General features: G+C 40.1%; 2 protein-coding genes across 17 annotated transcripts in view; one reads left to right on the forward strand and one right to left on the reverse strand.

The window, feature by feature from the left end:
• The window catches only part of MCF2L2 (MCF.2 cell line derived transforming sequence-like 2), a 288,114-nt gene that overhangs the window by 102,127 nt on the left and 162,839 nt on the right, over positions 1-23,148 (forward strand). For all 7 annotated transcript variants that reach the window (XM_042233901.2, XM_027957913.3, XM_060419927.1 and 4 more), the window contains 5 exons: positions 7,749-7,865; positions 9,180-9,329; positions 17,311-17,435; positions 18,047-18,161; positions 18,761-18,880. In XM_042233901.2, coding sequence (XP_042089835.1) covers positions 7,749-7,865; positions 9,180-9,329; positions 17,311-17,435; positions 18,047-18,161; positions 18,761-18,880 — 627 coding nt within the window. The remainder of the gene's footprint in view (positions 1-7,748; positions 7,866-9,179; positions 9,330-17,310; positions 17,436-18,046; positions 18,162-18,760; positions 18,881-23,148) is intronic.
• LOC101103203 (LINE-1 retrotransposable element ORF2 protein) overlaps positions 10,391-23,148 on the reverse strand; it is a 75,875-nt gene continuing 63,117 nt past the window's right edge. For 2 of the 10 annotated variants that reach the window (XR_006056554.1, XR_006056548.1), the window contains 3 exons: positions 15,364-15,436; positions 11,948-12,083; positions 10,391-11,009 (listed from right to left, as the gene is read on the reverse strand). Coding sequence is in view for 3 of the 10 variants with exons in the window: in XM_042233943.1 (XP_042089877.1) it covers positions 10,841-11,009 (169 nt within the window). In the remaining 7 variants the exon portion in view is untranslated. Of the gene's footprint in view, positions 11,010-11,947; positions 12,084-15,363; positions 15,437-15,613; positions 15,819-20,612; positions 21,022-23,148 lie in introns of all 10 variants that reach the window. The other 8 variants (XM_042233955.1, XM_042233949.1, XR_009601694.1 and 5 more) reach the window with 7 other exon arrangements.

Raw genomic sequence — 23,148 nt, forward strand, 5'->3', positions numbered from 1 at the left:
TCTCTTAAAAGAAAGAAGCTAGACATTGTATACCCTGTGGTTCTTTTTACATAAATTTCGAGAAGAAGTAAAACTAAGCTATGGTGATAGAAAATTAAAACAGTGGCTGCTGTTAGTGGTGGAGATAGTGGACACCTGAAGGAGGCCTATGGGAACTATTGAGGAAAGTGGTTGGGAAGTAGAGCTGGAGGTCTATGGGGAGGGGTGAGAAGAAGACTATTTTTCTATTACTGTAGAGTCTTTTCCTATTTGAATTTGTTACCACCTACATATATTGTCTGTTTAAAATAAACCCCAAAACACTCCGACTTTAATTTAAATTGCTCTGAGAAAATGTGTAGCTCTTCTTAGTGAAAACTGATCATCTCAAACAAGGAATTTTTCTCTTTTCCATTCTTATTTTCCCTCTGTTTATAGTTCTATTTTGTATTAATAACCAAACTTCTTAAAATACTGTCTCCTTATACTTTGATATTAACCAGAATCAAAATGAATTTTCCATTCTATTGTAAATACTTATTTTAAAATATTTGAGTATTTAAGGGAAATATGAGCCATGGATTTTTTTTTATTCTGCTTCCTGAATTGAGTGACAATTAATATTAGAGAAGGGATGAGTCCTTACAAGAAGTTAATAAAGTTGCCATGAGCCTCATAAGCTTTCTTCCCCTTCAGAAATGATGACTATACAATTGCTTCTTGTAACTCAAAAGGTTTGGACTTTGAACTGAACATTGGACAAACATCATGCATCTTGCCCTGGTGTGTATAAAACACACCTCTGCAAGTGATAATATATTGACAGACACGTTTGTGGTTTATGCCTTGTCCAACTCTTTGTGACCCCATGAACTGCAGCACACCAAGTCTCCCTGTCCCTCACCATCTCCTGAAGTTTGCCCAAGTTCATGTCCATTGTATTTGTGATGTCATCCAGCCATCTCATCCTCTGATGCCCTCTTCTCCTTCTGCCCTCAGTCTTTCCCAGAATCAGGGACTTCTCCAATGAGTCAGTTATTTGGATCAGATGACCAAAATATTGGAGCTTCAGTTTCAGCACAATCCTTCCAATGACTATTCAGGGTTGATTTCCCTTAAGATTGACTGGTTTGATTGCCTTGTTGTCCAAGGGACTTTCAGGAGTCTTCTCCACATCAATATACTTTTAATTTTACCCTAAATGAACTTTTAAAAAAGCTCTTAGTCACCAAAATATGGGCTCATATAGTAGGATGTATTTCAATGCAAAATGTTTACCTCATAGTCTAGCATTGCACCTTCCATAGGAGACTGAGCTCCTCCTACACTCTGTTGCACTATGTAATTCAGAGTCCTAGTTACCAAGCTCGATGTATTCAAACCTCAGCATATATTTTGCCTTTTCATTTGTTTGTTTCTTCCAGTTTTATTGTGATACAGCTGACATACAGCACTGCATAAGTTTAAAGTGTACAGCATAATGATTTGATTTACATACACCATGAAGTGATTTTTCACAATAAGTTTAGTGAACATCCATCATCTCACATAGATTACAAAATTTAAAAAATAGATTTTTTTCTTATGATGAGAACTCAGTATTTACTCTCTTAACAATTTTCATATATAACAAACAGCAGTATTAATTATCTTCATCATGTTATATATTACATTACTAGTACTTGTTTTATCTTATAACAGGAAATTTGCACCTTTTGACCACCTTCATCTAATTCCCCCTCCCCTCATCCCTGTTTCTGGTAACCACAATTTTGTCTTTTTCTATGGATTTGCTTATTTGTTTTTGAAGTGTTTAATCTACAACACTGCTAGTTCCTGTTACATAAGAGTGATTTGATATTTCTTTTATTTATTTATTTATTTTTATTTTTAATTTTTATTTTTATATTTTTTAAATTTTTATTTTTACTTTATTTTACTTTACAATACTGTATTGGTTTTGCCATACATTGACATGAATCCACCACGGGTGTACATGCGTTCCCAAACATGAACCCCCCCTCCCACCTCCCTCCCCATAACATCTCTCTGGGTCATCCCCATGTACCAGCCCCAAGCATGCTGTATCTTGCATCGGACATAGACTGGCGATTCAATTCTTACATGATATTATACATGTTTCAATGCCATTCTCCCAAATCATCTCACCCTCTCCCTCTGAGTCCAAAAGTCCGCTATACACATCTGTGTCTTTTTTGCTGTCTTGCATACAAGGTCATCATTGCCATCTTTCTAAATTCCATATATATGTGTTAGTATATTGTATTGGTGTTTTTCTTTCTGGCTTACTTCACTCTGTATAATCGGCTCCAGTTTCATCCATCTCATCAGAACTGATTCAAATGCATTCTTTTTAACGGCTGAGTAATACTCCATTGTGTATATGTACCACAGCTTTCTTATCCATTCATCTGCTGATGGACATCTAGGTTGTTTCCATGTCCTGGCTATTATAAACAGTGCTGCGATGAACATTGGGGTACATGTGTCTCTTTCAATTCTGGTTTCCTTGGTGTGTATGCCCAGCAGTGGGATTGCTGGGTCATAAGGCAGTTTGCAATTTTTAAAGGAATCTCCACACTGTTCTCCATAGTGGCTGTACTAGTTTGCATTCCCACCAACAGTGTAGGAGGGTTCCCTTTTCTCCACACCCTCTCCAGCATTTATTGCTTGCAGATTTTTGGATCGCATACATTCTGACTGGTGTGAAGTGATCGGAAGAATCAATATAGTGAAAATGAGTATACTACCCAAAGCAATTTACAAATTCAATGCAATCCCTATCAAGCTACCAGCGATATTTTTCACAGAACTAGAACAAATAATTTCAAGATTTGTATGGAAATACAAAAACCTTGAATAACCAAAGCAATCTTGAGAAAGAAGAATGGAACTGGAGGAATCAACTTGCCTGACTTCAGGCTCTACTACAAAGCCACAGTCATCAAGACAGTATGGTACTGGCACAAAGACAGAAATATAGATCAATGGAACAAAATAGAAAGCCCAGAGATAAATCCACACACATATGGACACCTTATCTTTGACAAAGGAGGCAAGAATATACAATGGAGTAAAGACAATCTCTTTAACAAGTGGTGCTGGGAAAACTGGTCAACCACTTGTAAAAGAATGAAACTAGATCACTTTCTAACACCGCACACAAAAATAAACTCAAAATGGATTAAAGATCTAAATGTAAGACCAGAAACTATAAAACTCCTAGAGGAGAACATAGGCAAAACACTCTCCGACATAAACCACAGCAGGATCCTCTATGACCCACCTCCCAGAATTCTGGAAATAAAAGCAAAAATAAACAAATGGGATCTAATTAAAATCAAAAGCTTCTGCACAACAAAGGAAAATATAAGCAAGGTGAAAAGACAGCCTTCTGAATGGGAGAAAATAATAGCAAATGAAGCAACTGACAAACAACTAATCTCAAAAATATACAAGCAACTTATGCAGCTCAATTCCAGAAAAATAAACGACCCAGTCAAAAAATGGGCCAAAGAACTAAATAGACATTTCTCCAAAGAAGACATATGGATGGCTAACAAACACATGAAAAGATGCTCAACATCACTCATTATTAGAGAAATGCAAATCAAAACCACAATGATTTGATATTTCTATGCATTTCAAACTGATCATCATGATGGTAAGTCTAGTTAGGTCACCATACAAAGATATTACATAGTATTTGATTATATTCTCCATACTGTACATTTCATATCCATAACTCATTTATTTTGCAACTGGAAGTTTGTATCACTTAATCTACCTCACCTATTTCTTTCTTCTCCCACCTGCTTCCCCTCTGGCAACCACCTGTTTGTTCTCTGTTTCTATGACTGTTTCTGTGTTGTTAATGTTTGCATATTTGTTTAGATTCCACATGTAAGTGAAATCACACAGTATACTCCTTTCCTATTTCACTTAGCATAATACCTCCTAGGTCCATCTGTGTTGTCACAAGCGGCAAGATTTTATTCTTTCTATGGCTGAGTAATATTCTATTGAATGAATATGCTGCATATTCTTTATCCATTCATCTATTGATAGATATTTCAGTTGCATACATATCTTGGCTATTGTAAATAATGCCACAGTGAATATAGGGGTACATATATCTTTTCTGACTAGTGTTTTGGTTTTCTTCAAATAAATATCCATGAGTGAAATTGCCAGACCTATTTTGCCTTTTAAATGACAATTCAAGCTGCTTTGTTGTTGGTTTGTCTTCTTTACTTTGTTTTTAAAATATGGTTGCAATATTAGTACTTTATCTTACAGCTCTCTGGCCCATCTTACTGTGGCATCTCCCTGCTTATTTCTAGTTAGGTAATAGTTATATTTTCACAGGTTGAAGGAAAAGGGAGTTCATTTTGCATGACTCAGAAGAATCAAGTGGACCAAGGTTGTAATTACAATTAAGTCACTGAGCCTTGCTGTACCTTTACTTGAGGAGAGGGGTGCTTGATATGGCAAGTGGTTTCTAAAAGCCTGTTGCTGGCACTTGTCTATCTTGGAACAGCTGTGTTCATGGCTGCCTCACAAAATTATGTGAAGTGGCCCAGGCAGTGTTGCAAAAATCCCTAAAAAGGCTCAGTCAATCAGTCAGTTCAGTCGCTCAGTCATGTCCGACTCTTTGCGACCCCATGAATCACAGCACGCCAGGCCTCCCTATCCATCACCAACTCCCGGAGTTCACTCAAACTCATGTCCATCGAGTGGGTGATGCCATCCAGCCATCTCATCCTCTGTGGTCCCCTTCTCCTCCTGCCCCCAATCCCTCCCAGCATCAGGGTCTTTTCCAATGAGTCAACTCTTCACCTGAGGTGGCTTATGGACATGCAAATTGGTTTCTTAAAATGAACTTTGCAACAGAATACAGGAAATTCTCCTTTCAAAATTGAATATCATAGTTCTCTTTGAAAGCAACTTAACTGTTTAAGAAACTAGAGATAAGAACATAAACATATACTGAAATTAAAAAAATATGACATTCTTCATGTAAAACAGCTGTTCTAAGAATGTACATGTTGGAAATGGTATGTCAGTACCAGCCACAGGAGGAAATGAGAAGGAGGCTTTGAAGGAAGAAGTTTCTTAGGAGGGTGGAGGATGATCACATGCCTTTCAGGGCCACAGGGAAGCAGTAAGTTTTGACCAGGGGGCAGAAGCAGAGGGGAACAGAAAGTATAGACCAGAGCCTTTACTGGGGTTTCCATGGGAAAGGCAAGGCAGGGCAGGGTAACCAGTTTAGGATTGACTGGTTGAAATAGTTCCAGCAGGCTTGGGGGCAAGTAAATCTCTAGTTGCCTGTTACCTGGCCCTGGGATGATTTTTCTTTAATTTTTCATTTCATTTTCTTCTTCTTCTTATTGTCTGCACTGGGTCATCATTGTTGCACAGGGGCTTTCTCTAGTCGTGGTGAGCAAGGGCTGTTCTCTAGTTGTGATGCGCAGGCTTCCTATTGTGTTGGCTTCTCTTGTTGCACAGCATAGGCTCTAGGGCACATGAATGTCAGTAGTTGTAGCACATGGCTCAGTAGTTGTAGCTCAAGAGCTCTACAGCATGAGCTCAGTGGTTGTGGTGCACAGGTTTAGTTGCTCTGCAGCATGTGGAATCTTCCTGGATCAGGGATTGAACCCATGTCCCCTGCGTTAGCAGGTGAATTCTTCACCACTGGACCAGCAGGGAAGTCCCCTAGGATGATTTAGGGCAGCAGAAAGGTTGACTTGTTGTATGAGAGTTAGTTAAGAAAGTAGTTGGGGGACACTGGCTTGGAACTGGTTTTCATATGATAGATGTGCTTCTCTCCAGTCCCTTTTTTTAATCTCTAAAAATTAATTAGTCTCTCCCCAGTCAGTGAGACCATAAATGCCAGAACATCAAGAATATAGAAAATACGTTAATTTAGTTAATATAACTGACCCTATGAAGAAAGGATGCCAAGTAGACAAATTCAGAATCTAAGAAAACGCAGAATAACTATTTAAAGGCCAAGTTTACATACTCAGTGAGTTCTGTGATTTTGATGAGTGAAGTTATTCTGCTTCCCCTCTTATGTAGAATTTAAAATGTTTTTCCTTCTTGACCCATTAAAGATTCAAAGAGAAAAAAAGTTTCATGGTGAAACTGCCTCTCCATTTTTTTTTTTTAATTTGCATGCAGTAAAATTTACTCTTTTTGATGTTGAGTTGAATGTTGTTGTTCAGTTATGTCTGACTCTTTGTGACCCCATGGACTGCAGCATGCCAGGCTTCCCTGTCCATCACCAACTCCCAGAGTCTGCTCAAACTCATGTCCATTGAGTCAGTGATGCTGTCCAACTATCTTAGCCTCTGTCACCACCTTCTCCTCTTGCCCTCCATTTTTCCCAGCATCAGTTGTATGAGTTTTGAAAAACGCATGGTGTTATTTAACCAAAACCACAGTAAAGAAACACATTGGTTTCATCACCCTCCAAAATCTCCTGATATTGCCCCGTTGTACTCAGCTCTAACCCCAGCAGCCACTGATCTGTTCTCCATCCCTAGAATTTTGCCTTTTCCTGAGAGTGCCTTTTGAGTCTGACTTCTTTCACTTAGCACAAAACATTTGGACTTTCACTTAGCATAAAACAGTCTGACTTCTTTCACTTAGCATAAAACATAAAACAACATCCATGTTGTTTCATTCTAAAGTGGATTTATCACTTGACTAATACGATATAATATTAGGGGAAAAGTGTATATTTTCATGTCCTCTGACCAAGAATCTGTTCTAAGAATGTATATGTTGGATATGACATGGTAAAGTTAGTATTGCCACTGGAGGAAAAGAAGACAAGGCTTTGAAGGAAGAAGTTTATTATACTCACCAGTCAAAACAATCAATGACTGAAGAAATATGTCATTAGTTAAAGGCTACAGTAGGGTGTGTCTCAGAGATGGGAGTGAGTAGGGGTATGATATGGTCCTTGGGACAGAGCTGGGACCATGCCCTTTGCAGGACCACTGCAGAGGAGGATAAAGGGACAGTTTGGAGTGTGTCATCCTTCTGTAGATGTCTGGGCATTCATTCAGCAGCAGGCTCGCTAATTTATGAAAACCCACTCCCTATCACCTCCAAACTTCCTCCACACAAGATTAGTTGGGGGCATATCACCATTCTTCATAGAAGGGACATCAGTGTAGTGAATCTTCTCAATCTATACTCTTCAATGGGTCCCATTAAAATTTTTATTTTTATATTTACCAGTCCACCCTTTTGGAGAAGGAAATGGCAACCCACTCTAGTATTCTTGCCTGGAGAATCCCAGGGACAGAGGAGCCTGGTTGGCTGCTGTCTATGGGGTCACACAGAGTAGGACACGACTGAAGCGACTTAGCAGCAGCAGCAGCAGCAGCAGCAGCAGCAGTCCACTCGTTATTGGAATATTCATTGCAGATTTTTAGGTCTCAGTACGGCATTTGCTTTTGGTGGCTGAATGGTATATCTTAACCTGGAAACTTTTGACAAAAATTTAGCTAAACAAGACCTGACTTATAGGTAGCTTAGAACTGAGCTCATCATTTTGTTGTAGGCTGTTCAATACTCCTATTCCTCCCTCAAAGTTGGGAAATGGAAAGAGATTTTCAAATGTTTCTCTACTGGATATAAATGCCTGATCAGCCAAGTTGAAGTACTTATTTAGTAGAGTCTTGATGAACTACTTAATTATCTGTGAGGAATATATTAGGTTTTTTCTGTTATAGATTGTTATGTTAAACTCCATTTCTGACCTTCATGACTACATTGACAAAAGCCAGTTGACTGCGGACTTAGGGGGAACTTTGGAATATTGCCACAGTCAGTGGATAAATCATCGAACCGTGAGTACCAACTTGCGTGCCCTTTTCAGTGTTCCTCCTGGTGTTTTAGAGACAGGGACTTAAAGATCAACTGTTGGACAGTCATTTCCCAGGACTACCTAACATCAGGAAGGTTGGGTTTTCTAAGTGACAGGGTCGGGGAGAGAAAGGGTGGAAGGATAAAAGCTAGGGCTTCTCCTGCTGATTACTTTGATCTTGCCTCATTTTCTGGTATAGCGGTCTCGAGGGACTTGATTTAGAGTGTACCCAGGGAGTTTGCAAAATACCGACACTCTGGTATACCTCAAGGAATTTAATATACTTGATCTGGGATGACTGTCAGGCATTAGTGGGCCACAAGCTCCCCAGATAATTCTAGTGTACAGACAGATTCAAACCTGCCAAGTCAGAAGAAGTTGCATCTAAATGTAGACACCATTGAGTATTGTCTGAGCTCAGGTGAGGTACTAAACCTCTCTAAGTTTGTTTGCTCCTTTGTTAAAATGGGACTAACACAGTGGGTTCTCAGCTGAATGCGATATTGCTTGCCGAGGACATTTGTCAAGGTTTTTAGGCAGACATTTTTTATAATCATAACTTGGGGAGAAGGATGTTAACTGGCATATCCTGGGTAGAGGCCAAGGATACTGCGAAACATCGTATAATGCCCTAGACAGGTCCCCACAATAAAGAATTATTTCACAGATAAAGGAACAGACCTTCAGAGTGAAGAGGTAATTTATCTAAGGTCATAGGGTCAAGTTGTAGCAGAGCCAAGACTAAGATCAAACTTTTTTGAGTCACCCTATTAGGGTCAGTTCCTTTGCACCTTTTCCACTTAGTGATTATTCACTAATCAGGTGCATGGAATCAAGTTATTTTGTTAATAGGACTCACCACAGGAAACCTCTGGCTTTCCCCTATTTCTAGGATGACATTTCCAGGCCTTACACCTGATTGTTTTAGTTCTTACTGTTACGTTTGTAAGGTACTCATCTGTGCCCAAGATCCTTTCAAATTTGCCATTCCTTTTGATAAAAACAAAAAACAAAAAACAAACAAAAAAAACAGATTGACTGGATCCTGCCTTCTTTCCTTCCTTATTGCCCTAGAATATGATCTTGGCCAGTTCATTTAACCTGTTAGAACTTTAGTTCTCTCTCCTATAAAATGGAGATAAAATGCCTCCCACTCTAGATTACTGAGGTGCTAGACAAATGTAGAGCACAAAGTTCAATGCATGGCCTACTGCGTATACTCAGGAAATACTTCTGTCCTGTTAAGACAGCGTATTGGTGAAAACATTCACATTGTTATGATTGTCTGACCATCCAGGCCATTGAAAACTTTGCTCTGGCATTGAAGACCACTGCCCAGATGCTTCAGACTTTTGGGGCCTGCCTGGCTACAACAGAGCTGCCCAGAAGCATCCCTTCCACTGAAGACCTTCTCATGTCCCACATGAGGCAGCGGAACAAGTTGCAGGTGAGTGGTCAGTGATCTCTCAGAGGCCAGCCTCTGTGCTGGCAGATGGTCAGCTTCTTGGAGAGTTCTGGGAGCAAAATTAAAAGTTAAGCCCTCTTCTCCAGTGACTTGGCAACCACCAATCATCTTTAATCTTCTAGATAGGCAATATATGAAGAGAAAAATCTTTGAATGACTGGTAGTACATGTAAAAGGATTGAAGGTAAGACCTGTGAAAAGCAGCCCCTCCAAAGGGAACTCATTCCGGCTTGGTGCTGGTGAGACAAGGGATGTGGGCATCCATTCAAGGTGCACACTCCTATGATCTGCTCAGGACAGAACAGGATATAATGGACTGAAACTGCAGGGAAGGAGGGAGGGATGGGAGTTGGCTCTTGAAGCATAAATTTTCCTGAGGTTGTTGCGAAGTTTAGGGGCAGAATAATAAAGTGACTTATTGCTTCACTTCTCTCAGGGATGTGTCTTTTTAGTTGGGAACCAATTTGAGAAATAGGACTATGAAAGTGCTCTGAATTGGATTTAAGGAGAGGCACCTATTAAAGGATTCATAAAAGCATGTCAGAACCTGCTGGGAAGGCAGCTTGGCAGATTCTTTTAGGCCATGCAGAAAAGAGAAATCTTCTCAGGTCTTACTGGATGGATGTCAGCCCCTTTCCACCACCAGAAGCACAAACAGACCAAAGCTATTATTTGGCGAGAGAGGCCTTCCCCAATGGCTTAGTGAGTAAAGAATCTTCTTGCAATACAAACAACACAGGAGATGGAGGTTCAATCCCTGGGTTGGGAAGATTCCCTGGAGGAGGAGATGGCAACCACTCCAGTATTCTTGCCTGAAAAATCCCATGGACAGAGGAGCCAGGCCAGCTACAGTCCATGGGATCGCAAAGAGTCAGACACCACTGAGAGACTAAGCACAAAAGCACTCCAGTACTCAACAAGGCAGCAAATCAAGGATAGAAGGTTGATACATCATAGCATTAAATGTATTCTCGCTGTGTTGAGCATAAGAAGAGCTGAACTCTCTTATCTGTGACCCAAAATATGCAAAAATTTTGCTTTGCTAGGTGGTTGAGTTTTTATTCAGCATATACTTATCACCTACCATCACATTCCAAGGAAACAAACAAAATGCAAACTCAAAGAACACATAGTTTGGTTAGGGAAGTCAGAGTCAGGTAGTTGAGGCAAATTAATTCTTCCATGTGTCAGGGAAAACTGTATAATTCTTTCTTTAAGGGTCTTGGTTACCAAAAAGAGTTCAAAATATATTCTCAGAATTACTCTGAGTAACCAAAAAGTCTGGTTTGAAACTATAGAAACCTGAAAATGACTTTTAGAAGCTTGACTTATTTCATTGCCAAACCTATTGGCCAAGTTCACCTCCCATGGTTCTTGGAAGATGGCATGGGGTGTGGAAGGCTGGGTCTAGGGCACCTCTCTGAAGTCTGCTAGAAAAGGGCTGGTGATCCATGCGCACAGGTCACAGACCACAGGAGACTGCAGCGCATCAGTTAATACATGGGTGTGATGCTGAACATCAGAGCCTGTAGGAAGGCATTGTGAACAGGGCTCCAGCCTGGGCTCATGAGCAAGTGCGTTCTGTATGTCGTTCCAAGAAGCGCTGGGAGAGGTTGCAGAGCAGAAGCATCAAGATGACCAGGTGGCCAATCAGGGAAGCCTCTGGGGAAAAGATAAACAGAAATTGGATTTTAGATGAGGACACATATCTGAGGGGTGAAACCAGCTGTAGGTGCAGTGAGGGTTCACAGGGAAGGTAGATAAGTATTCTGTCATCTCTACACAGGCAGAGTTCCACAGAGGTAAAGGGAGGGAAAGAACCAGCCTCCGAGATGGAGTAATGTCATTTTTTAAAATTCACAGTAGCCAGCAGTTCTTGGAATTAAAACAGGATGTGTCCAAGTCAAATTATTATGCTGTACACCCTGAAACTTACACAGTGCTATATGTCAATTATATCTCAGTAGAACTGGAAGAAAATAGAGTATAAAGTGAATTTCGGTTAAATTTAAATTATTCTGTCTTTATTTGACCAAGTAATATTAATATTCTTTTAAAGACAATACATAGTGTTTCTTCTGTGATTACTAATTGTTGACCTGGTACAACTTTGATTTTTTTGCTTCATATCTTACAAATTAGAAGCAAAATTTCCAAAATCATTAAACTAGATTTAGATTTTTCCTCTTTCTGATCCAAAAATGATTTAGAGAGAAAGGGTTTATATTACAAAAAAAGGAACACTGTTTAAACTTTTACTAATAACTCAGTTTTATGATCACATATATATAATTTTATTTTGATTAGAGTATTTTACCTACTTTTTAAACCAAAGTTTCTATAATTGAATATTTTTTCCATTTAGGAAGCATCTTTTCCAAATGAAAAAATAGTGTAAGATTGATTCTCAGAACAGTGAACTTCTAAGTCTGTTTAAATATCTATACAAGTTACAGTGTGTGATTTATGGCTTCCTGCTAGCCTGGAGAGTTTTTGTCTGAACAACACAGCATTAAGAGACTTGGTTTAATTTCTTGATTTCCTTTCCCCAGGGGGTCTTTGAGAGCCCTTATTTTAGATTCACATAAGCACATAGTTACCTCTACAATCAGCCAATGAAAGTAGGAGAGTTGTTGAACTTGAGAACTTTTACAGCCTGTGCACTGATTCTGTATGTAGTTGTTACCACATTCTTCAGAATTATTGTCCAAAAGAATCTCTTTTGTCTTGACCACACTAGTATATCAAACCAATTTGGTTACAAAGAAAAAAGTCTCAGATCATAAATAGCAGAAGAAACAAATCAAATTTTCAAGCACTTACCACTTTAAAGGAGCTCTTCTCTAGAAGAAACATAAATTCTTTCCTTAAGGCAGAGCCACACATTGGCTCTTAATCCATATTTAGATCAAAAAGGCTCTCAATAGCAATATGTGCTATTTTCTGTCCAATCAGACTGTGGGCACTTGGGCTTCCTACTAAGACTTGAAACTTTATTTTCTCTGTGATTTCGCTATACCATGGGCTTCCCCTGTGGCTCAGCTGGTAAAGAATTCTTCTGCAATGCAGGAGACCTGGGTTCGATCCCTGCGTTGGGAAGATCCCCTGGAGAAGGGAAAGGCTACCCACTCCAGTATTCTGGCCTGGAGAATTTCATGGACCGTATAGTCCATGGAGTCACAAAGAGTCAGACACAACTGAGCGACTTTCACTTCACTTCACTTCACTATACCATCTGAGGAAGAGAAAGGAAGAGAGAGTCCTGTACACACATTCAGCATTGGTCTTCTTTTGGGGGAGACTAAAGTCCTCATAAGTCAAGACAAGCACACATAACTCAGCACACTCATCCCTTCCCTGCATGCACTTCTTGCACATGGGTGAACAGCTGGAGTGTACATTTAGAGCATTTACACACAGGGACCCCAAACTCCTCTGAAAATTGGATCCTTCTCCAAGGAGAGCTCTCATTTTCTGAGGAAAGGCCGCCTTGACAGAATGAATACAGGCTATCTCTCAGTGTACAAGCAGTATGGCCACACTCACTTGCTGCCACTAGGATCCTATCTGCACAAGAGAAAACCCACCGAAACTCCCAAAAACATATGTAGATGTTCCCAGAAGCAAGTCCCTGAGCTCCTCCTCCAGCCTGAATGCCAGCAGTAGAAAAAAAAAAAAAAAAAGACCAAGGATATTTTCTTTCCATGGGGAAAAAATTAAAGATCCTTGGGCTGTAGGACAACTGGGAAGCAAGTTCCCATCTACATGAAGCAAGGGAAATTGAGGCTTGCCTCACACAATATATAGAGTCTCTTAAAATTGATCAAAGAACTAAATGTAAAATCTAAAACTATAAAACACTTAAAGGAAAATACAGATGTAAATCTTCATGACTTTAGATTAAGCAATGGTTTTGTAGATATGACACCAATTCTTGTCAACTTAACCATAAAAAGATAAGTAACTCAATTTTAAAACAAGCAAAGGTAGTTAGGACTCCTTGCTGTCACTGCTGAGGGCCTGGGTTCAATCCCTGATCTAGGAACTAAGATCCCATAAGCCACAGCAATGCCAAACAAAAAATAAGTAAAAATTAAAAAATAAAAATGGGTAAAGGATTTGAATAGACATGGGTTGCAAAGAGTCAAACACAACTAAAGTTATTTAGCACACACACACATATCCAAAGAAAGTATATAAATGACTTATTAATTCCCAGGTGGCTCAGTAGTTAAGAATCTGCTCGCCAGTACAGGAGATACAGGAGACTCAGATTCAATCCCTGGATTGGGAAGATGCCCTGGAGAAGGAAGTGGCAACCCACTACAGTATTCTTGCCTGGGAAATCCCACAGACTAAGGAGCCTGGTGGACCACAGTCCATGGAATCACAAGTCAGACACAACTGAGTGACTGAGCACAAAGCACATGAAGACATCTGCAATATCACTAGTCAGTAGAGAAATGAAAATTAAAACTGCAATGATATACCTACTAGGATCGCTATGCAGTCTGACTGCTGTATTTATGGTTCTTAATCCAAGGATTCAAACTACTGTGGTTTGAAAATAATTTTTAAAAATTCCAGATAAAAGCAAAAAATGGAAATTGCCTTATACCTGGAAATGACCTACATAGCATTTACATTGTATTAGGTACTATAAGTAATCTAGAGATGACTTAAAATATGCAGGAAGATGTCTGTATGTTATATGCAAATACTATTTCATTTTATATAAGGGACTTGAGTATCTGCAGATTTTGGTATCTGAGGTGGGTCCTGGAACCAATCCCCTGTGGATGCCAAGGGACAACTGTGCTGGCATTGTAAATTTGACTCTATTTTCTTTGTAGGAAATCCCAATAATAATGTTAATTTTATTTGGAATTTAAAATACCTATATAATCTGATGGTTTTTGAAAACATGTTTCCTGGTTTTGTCCACCCAAAAGGACCTGGAAGCAAAGACATCCTAATAACAATGCATATGGCAGCTAGCACTCAGATCTTGATTTATAAATATCACTTTCTATCAAAAGAAAGCAAGACTCCTTGGAGAAATAGGAAAATATAAAAGACAAGAAAGGAAAATACAAGAAGGACCTGGAATATTTTGTTTTGACAAAAACCTAGAAAGGTCCCAAAAATTAATCAAGGCTCAATCAAAAAGGGAGAACCAGCTCAAAGAGGGGCTCACAATGGCCAAAGTTGGACACTTTAACCATCAAAAACAATAATGACTACAACTGACTAAAATACTAAAAAATTAAAAAATTTGAGTATGTAATAATAACCCCCCAAATAATAGGAAACTTATCTAGTGGCCTATACTCTTTTAAAATGTGAGTGATTAAAAGAATAAGAGGCCAAAGAACTGGTCCTGATTAAAGACTAAAGAGATATGACAATTTAAATAACAGTGTTCAAGTCTAGATTGGACCCTGGATTATAGAAAAAGGAATTTTATAAGGGATGTTACTGGGACAACAGGAGAAATCTGAATATGAAATTTGCTTATTAGATATTGTATCAGTGTTAAACATCTATATATATTTTTACTGTTGTGGATATTTAAGAGTCATGCTCTTAGGGCAAAAGGTGCACAATATCAGTGAACAATGTTAGATGGTTCAGAAACAATTTATGGGACAGGGAGAAAAGAAGGAATAGAGGGAAGAAGAGAGAAAGCAAATGAGACAAAACATGAACAGTTGGTGAATAGGGATGAAAAAGTATATGGGAGTTCTTTGTAAGTCTGTTTTCATTTCAAAATTTTAAAGTTTGAAACATGAAAACTCTCTCTCTCTCTCTTTTTCTTCAGGAAACAGCTAATAAATGTAAACAAATAACAGAGTTAGAAAATCCTAATGAAATAAATGACTAGGGCAACAATCATCAGGTTGTATCTGACTTCTGTGCTGATTTGTCAGTGGTTTGCTCTATATAGGTATTAAATATTTTGAATTGTCACCACTGTGAACAAGGACAAACTCCATTTTGGGGTTGGGCAACTTACCTTTATGCTGTCCAAGTACCATAGTTCCTCAGTCCATGTTATGGCAGATTTTGGTAACCCTATTGAAGCTTTTCTATAGGCAGAAGGAGAAGGAAAAAGCTAAGAGCATTTATTAATGACTGCCTTTTTCTCCCCCCATCATATCTTGTTGTTAATCCATCTGCAACCTAATTTCTTTAGACTATTTTTAATTCATCCAACCTATAAATATCTAATGAGCACTGATGAGATAAGAAATGAGGGCTGATACCTGAGAGTGGAAAAGAAGGGTTATGTCCAGGTCCCAGGCAGGAATACCAGTCAGGTGGCCGACTTGGGGCATTACTTTGAAAGGACAGATCCACAGGGTCTGTCCAGAGAATTCTGATCAGAGGAGTCAAATCTGTCATCAGCCCAGATCTTAGGACAATTTTGAGGCTGGGTGTAGGTAGTGGAGGCCTTCCCAGGGGTGAATCCTGAGGTGAGATGGGGGACAAGGAGCAAAGGTATAAGGTTGAGAGGGCCTGAATTTCTGTGTGACTGGAGTGGAGAGTATAAAACCCTTCCACAGGGAATGAATGTGCTCTACATCAGTGAGGTTGGTGGTGGCTAGCCTTCAAGAAGAGATTTTGTGTTTGTGTGCATCAAAGAGATTGCTTGGTAATTATGGGCCTTTTCTTACCTTTAAGGCATGCCAAATCGCATCTTGAGTGATCCAAGAATCAAACCCCAAACTCACAGCTGCAAAATTCTAGGCCAGACTCTATCCCTTTTGGCCTACCTTATATGTAATGATCAGGGCACTGAGAGATTGCCTGCAGTATGCAAGTAGAGGACTGGAGCCACTGGATTTGGAAGGAGATAACCTGACATCTTCCCCAGTTGCAATGCCCTAAGTCCCCACGTAAAAAGAGGGAATAGAATTGCCTTGGAAATGTGAATATTCCCAAGTCAAACTGAAATTGCTGCTCATCTCCTCTGTACTTTGATTGTTGAACAAGGGCACACTTTGGGGGAGGGACAGGACTGGAAAGTGTTTATTGATAAGACCAGATGCCGTTTTTTTCATGGTTAACTGTATGGCATCTTCCATCACCTAACATTTGATATCTGTCATTTTCTTATTTCTGGCCACTATCTTGGATTAAAAAAAAGATTTTATTAACTAATTATTTTAGATTTATAGTAACTTGAGATATGCACAAAATTTAAGAGTTGTTGCTTTTGGAGTGGGAATGTGGATGGGCTGTGGACATAACACATGGTTTTTCAATATGTGCATGCGTACATGCTAAGTCACTTTAGTCATGTCTGACTCTTGCGATGCCATGGACTGTAGCCCACCAGGCTCCTCTGTCCATGGGATTCTCTAGGCATGAATACTGGAGTCGGTTGTCATGCCCTCCTCCAAGGGATCTTCCTGACCCAGGGATCGAATGTGCATCTCTTATGTCTCCTGCATTGGCAGGCAGGTTCTCTACCATTAGCACCACCTTGGAAGCCCCTTTTCAATATGTACTGTTTTGTATATTTTGAATTTTGTATCATGTGTTTGTATTACCTATTAGGAGCAAGTTAATCAATTTAAAAAGCTAGAGCTTGACTTCTACTTAGTACTTAATTTGCTAAATATAATAATATAATAAAAATATACTTACCATTGTACTCAGGCTTCCCAGGTGGTGCTAGTGGTAAAGAACCCGACTTGCCAATGCAGGAGACATAAGAGACTCGGGTTCGATCCCTGGATTGGGAAGATCCCTTGGAGGAGGCAATGGCACCCCACTCCATTATTCTTGCCTGGAGAATCCCAGGGACAGAGGAGCCTGGTGGGCTATAGTTCATAGGGTCATAAAGAGTCAGACTGTGGCAACTTAGCATGCACACATGCACCACTGCACTCACTGAAGTCTACCTAGAATTTGCTTTTAATTTCTTCTAAGAGAGACTGTATTTTCCTTTCTCTAGGATGAGCTGAAATTACTTGGAAAGCAAGGGGCCACATTGCTGTCATGCATGCAAGAATCAGCAACCAAAAGTCCCACCAGCAAACTCAGTCTCAATGAAGTTGAGAATGTAACTACCATGGAAAGGTGAGTGAGAAGGGTGGTATCTGCTTTTTCTGGAGAGAATACATAGAACCAGATAATGTGAAACAACCAAGAACAGATTGGAACAGCTGCCGATGGGTCTTGGTGGGGTCAAGGAAGAAGAATATTTGAGACAACAAAGGAAAAACCATAGTGTCCTTCTGGCATCCATCTACAGAGATCTTTTTATGAGAAAGCCATTCCCTCCTCCTATGGTCTGCTTTCATCCCAGGATGTCAAGGAATATAGTAGTATTTACCGAACCTTCATTGCCAAAAAACTGTTTGGTTAGGTGCTGTGTTTGCACACCTGTCCTCTTAGGTGGAAAGAAATAGAAAGGTAAAGTTACCTGGAGCGCATTTTAAAGGTTACCAGGGGCACATTTTAAAGCAAGGCAGCTGCATCTGAGGTTTTTGCCTAGTGCTGAGGGTGTCCTGATTGAAAAATGGAAAATAGGGGAACCAGCCGAACCATGAGAAAGTCATACGTGACATAGACTTCAAAGTAAGGAGATCATCACAATTAGGAACCCTGACTGAAAACATGGGTGTTATCAGCATGAGCCTGTGGAAATGAACGCTAATCACATGTCCTATCTTGTTCTTTCTTGACAGGTTATTAGTTCAGTTGGATGAAACAGAAAAAGCCTTTAGTCAGTTCTGGTCTGAGCATCACCTGAAGCTTAATCAATACCTACAACTACAGCACTTTGAACACAGTTTTTGTGAGGTGTTATTTTCTTGTTTAATAAAACTTCCTTTTATGGTTCTGTTAGGGGAGTGCATAGTTCTGTGACTTCTGGTTCTCTCTTCCCCCTTAAATTCTGGGTATCAGGCTCTGCATCCTCTCCCTAGTCCAGTCCCTTCCATATATTTTTGATTCCTCTTCTCACCTTTTTAGTGGGGGTAGCAATGTACCAGAATCTCATTTTCCCACATGGTATTTCAGTGATGGTTTACCTTCCTTTTTGATTCAGTGTAGCTTCGATATTCCATCTGCACATTGTCTCAGCACCCCCAGGCGGTTTTTTTTTTTAAACATAATTCATTTACTTTAGTTGGGGATTAGATGATATACTTTTAACATTATTATTTGCATTTTGAATTTATTCTTCAGTCATTCATCACATTTATGATGTATTTATTATGGCATTTCAGTACCCCCAGCTTAATCTAAAAACTGATGAGCTGTTTAAAAAAAAGTCTATATAGATATACACATATCCTGAATCGTTTTTGGATTTTCAAGTTGTCTAGAGTATGACAAGCCTATACCTGAAGATGGGATGTCCATTGGCTTATTTCTGGGCTTTCTAACATGTCTTATAGGTTAAGCTAGCCCTGGACAACTTGTTGGCAGAACAAGCAGAGTTTTCAGACTTCGGAGACAGTGTGATGCATGTGGAACAGCTTCTTAAGGAACACAAAAAACTGGAAGGAGAAGGCCAGGTTGGTTTGTTTGCTTTTTCCAGTTTTGTGGACTGGGAAGAAGGTCCCTGTGGATAGTGACAGATCACGGCCACCCATTAATTGTTAGAAGGTTGCCAAAAGACACAGGATTGCCCAAATACTGACTTTTTAGTGACCCCACTCCCACCCTCAGGTCCCCAGGGAATTATGCACATTAACAACTATGAGGAATAATGCAGGCAGTACAGAGTTCTGTTAAGGCTGCAGGAGCACCCAGTTGAGGCTAGAGGCTTAGATGGGGTTTCAGGTGGCCCTGCCCATTCATTCAGTGACAGGGCTAGGGAGGAATAGCAGGAAGTAAGGTCACATTGGGTGTGTTACCCACTGGGCCGGATGTGGAGGCAGGCTTGGTGGTAAGGAGGGGAAACTTTAAAAGGAGAAACCAGAAAAAAAAAAAAAAAAAAAACCACCTAGCTTTATAATAAGCAAGATGGTGAAAAAGGGGAAATTGGTCCACATTAGTTCTGTTGCTACACAGAGTTGGTAAAGCTTTCTCCTTTCTCATGCTCAAAGAGTTATAAATATCAGACTTGTAAAGGAATATATGCCTCAAGTTCTCATACCCAAATTAAACAGTTTCCCAGATCTGTACACAGATCAACACTTAGGAGTAGGTCTATCTTCAATCTTTACAGGTTTGGTTGTTACAAATTAAGAAAGACCAGTCAGTTCTTACCAGAGAAGTTCCTCTCTGCTTTTCTTTAATTAGGGTCCCTTTTTTGTCTCTTGGGAAGTTTTCTATAGTTGCCATTTCCATTCTGAGCTAATCTGGAGGCGTCCTTCCTCTAGATTATGGTAGATGGTGATTTCATGGTACTAGAGGTTTGCTTCTCACAATGTGATCCTTTGGCCAGCAGCATAGATATCACCTCAGTGAGAACTTATTAGAAATATGGGGAAATCTCAGGCCCCGCCTCAGAATCAAAATCTGCATTTTAATAAGATCTCCAGGTGTTTGACATGCACATTAAAGTTAAGCGTTTGACATTCACATTATTGTTAGAGACATTTTTTGTTGTCGTTTGGTTGCTAAGTCGTTTCCAACTCTTTGTAACCCCATGGACTGTAGCCCGCCAGGCTCCTCTGTCCATGGAATTTTCCAGGCAAGAATACTGGAGTAGGTGCCATTTCCTCCTCCAGGGGATCTTCCTGACCCAGGGATTGAACCTGTGTCTCCTACGTTGGTGGGCAGATTCTTTACTGCTGAGCCAGTGAGGAAATTCCCTTAAAAAATGGTAACAAATGTAAGCCAAGTCCAGTTTGGCTTTAAGAGCTATCAGTTGTGAGTTCTGAGCTGAAAGTACTTTTGCAGTGCATGAGCATACAGGCCCACCTGAGCACAGACTCTCACTCAGCAGTCCCACCCTTCCCTTGTGAGCACCCTGTTATCCATGATCGTTGACAGCTAATTGCTTTAGTGCTGAAGGCATGAGTTATGAGAAATGTTTATTAAACAGTGAAAAAAAGCTGAATTTTGTGTATGTGATATCTCTGTGTCTTGGAGTCTCCAAGATACTCAGTCTCAGAGTCTCAATTTTATGTAATTTTAGTTTTTTTCAAGTGAACTCCTTATTAAATGTGGATACTATGTATTTTCATTATATACATTCATATTTTAGGGAAAATATGCCTCATCAATCCCAGTACCTTCATTTTTGGTTTGAAAAATATTGTTTTATGTATAAATACATACACAAAGGTAGCTGCTAACCTGATAGAAAGGTATTCATTCATCACCAGGTATTCCTTGTCTTAGATTCTGTGGCTATAAGTGGTGAACCAGACAGTTCAGTTCAGTTTCAGTTCAGTCGCTCAGTTGTGTCTGACTCTTTGTGACCCTATGAACCGCAGCATGCCAGGCCTCCCTGTCCATCACCAACTGCTGGAGTCTACCCAAACCCATGTTCATTGAGTTGGTGATGCCATTCAACCTTCTCATCCTCTGTCGTCCCCTTCTCCTCCTGCCCTCAATCTTTCCCAGCATCAGGGTCTTTTCCAATGAGTCACCTCTTCGCATCAGGTGGCCAACGTGTTGGAGTTTCAGCTTCAACATCAGTCCTTCCAGTGGAACACCCAGGACTGATCAGTCAAGACCCTATTTTCACACAAGTTGCATTCTACTGGGGAGAGACAGACAAGTGACAGTAATCAGATAAATCAACATCAGATAGTGACAAATGAGATGGAGAAAATTATGGGACATGAGAGAAAGTGAGTGGGGGGTACTACTTTATTAGTTAGGAAAGGCCTCTCAGACCTTTGATCTGAGATCTGGATAGCCATGCAAAGATTTAGGGAATAGCAGTCAAGGCAGAGAAGCTGCAAGGACAAAGGTCTTGAGGTAGAAACGAGGTTGGGAGTCCCAGTAGTGTGGCTGGACTGTGGTGAGCTAGGAAAGAACAGGTGGGAGCACTGGTGGTGAGGATTAGATTTTATTCTCGGTGGAATGGAAAGCTGTTGGACAGTGCTCTGGGTTGTGTTTTAAGTACTGGATCTGCATGACTGCATTCACATTCTCTCTTCTGCCCATCTCCTTAGACTTGTGATCTTTGGTACATACTTTTAAAGTCGCTGACTGTGAGTAGGGGTGAAACCTGTGGTCACAGGACATCTTTCTTGGGCAATGTTCCTGAACCAGCTGGACTCACCCACTGCAGATGACTCACAGAGTCCACATTGGTTTTATCCATTCTGTGCCTTGTTTACCCTGGTTTTTCACTTGTTTTCTCAAGGATGCAGGAGGCCTTTCCATTTACCTTTGAGTGATCCAAACAAAGCCATCTAGTCATAATCGGGACTTTTTAAACATCCCTTCACTCAGATTTCCAAGTGGAATTGTTTCTTCAAGTGATATGGGCTTGGCTAATCTCTTTGTCCTGTAAATTGTTAAAGGAAAGAGGTGATGTTTGGATAGAATCTACTAAAATATGCTTGAGGTTTGTCTTTTCTCAGCACTTTCTCACCTTCTTTTGTAGCATAACCACACGCTGACTTCTGGGTTATTGCCAGGTTCCTTATTCTGTGTAGTGGTATCATCCTCACAGGTTACCTCTGAGTCAGCTCTAACCAGATCTTCTTGCATACTAATTGAACCTGCTCTTTTACCCTGTTTTGGTTTGAGGGTTTAATTGTCTTTTGGGTGCTCAGCTCTCAATCTTAGAAGCAATGGTTTCAGTCCCCCTCACTTCTTTAAAAGCAGAACTTCCTATAGGGTTTTTGCTGTGAGTCATGCTCAGGCCTTTGGTAATGGGCCAGCAAGGAATGGATGCAGGCAAAACAGTGAGACCCAACATTTTTTCAGCCTTGACATCTCCCTCCAGGGTTAGGGCCCAGGAGTCACCCTACTGTGTCCAAGAAGGCATGGAACCCAGATCATTAACCTAGAGATACAATGTAGCTGGAAAGGCTACATGACTTTTTTTGTAGTGGAAATTTTCAAGTACACAAAAAAGTAGGTTGACTAGTACAAGGGACTCCCATGTGTCTATAGCTCAGTTCCAACAACCATTAACTTTCTGCCTTTCTTGTTTCACCTGGCTCGTTTCCCCATGCATGCACTCCACTCCTCTGCTATTACTATCTGTGGATCTGTTCTGGGTTCCCTGATATGGCAGCATCACCCCTTCTTCACCATTTTCTTCTACAGTAGACATGCCCATCTTCCATTATAACAGTAGAGTCTTTGGCGGGTGGGGGGTATGATAACTTGTTATTACAATAAAGGCTTTGAATTATAAGCTGCAACTTGACCATCCAGCCTTCTGAAATTTTCAGCATCTGAAAGAAGCCAGGCAGACTTATGATCAGAGCACCGGATTTCAGCTATTTCTTTCTTATTTCTTTTTTTACTTTGGAGGTTTTGTTCCCTGATTACCTTGAGTAGAAGCTGTATAGACTGAAAAACAAGCTGCAATTTGGAGATTTTTCAGTAAAGTTCTTTGCAGGCAACTAAAGGATTTGATAGTCATAGCTGGACAGCCATTATTCTAGCACCATGTGGACTGGAATATGTGGACTGGAAGGTGCTAAGACACAGGCTTTGGAGCCAGATGGAACTGGATTCAAATCTTGGCTCTAACAACTACCAACTGTGTGATACTAGTCAAGTTTCTTAGCCTTTCTGAATGTATCCTCTCATCTATAAAATGGATAATAATGATTCCTACCTCACAAGAGTCCCTGGGAAGATGAATGAACCTGATGTATAGTAAGGACTTAGTGAGTGCCTGGAACGTAGTAGGTGGTCA

The sequence above is a fragment of the Ovis aries genome, chromosome 1, assembly GCF_016772045.2.
Source record: "Ovis aries strain OAR_USU_Benz2616 breed Rambouillet chromosome 1, ARS-UI_Ramb_v3.0, whole genome shotgun sequence".
NCBI lineage: Eukaryota > Metazoa > Chordata > Mammalia > Artiodactyla > Bovidae > Ovis > Ovis aries.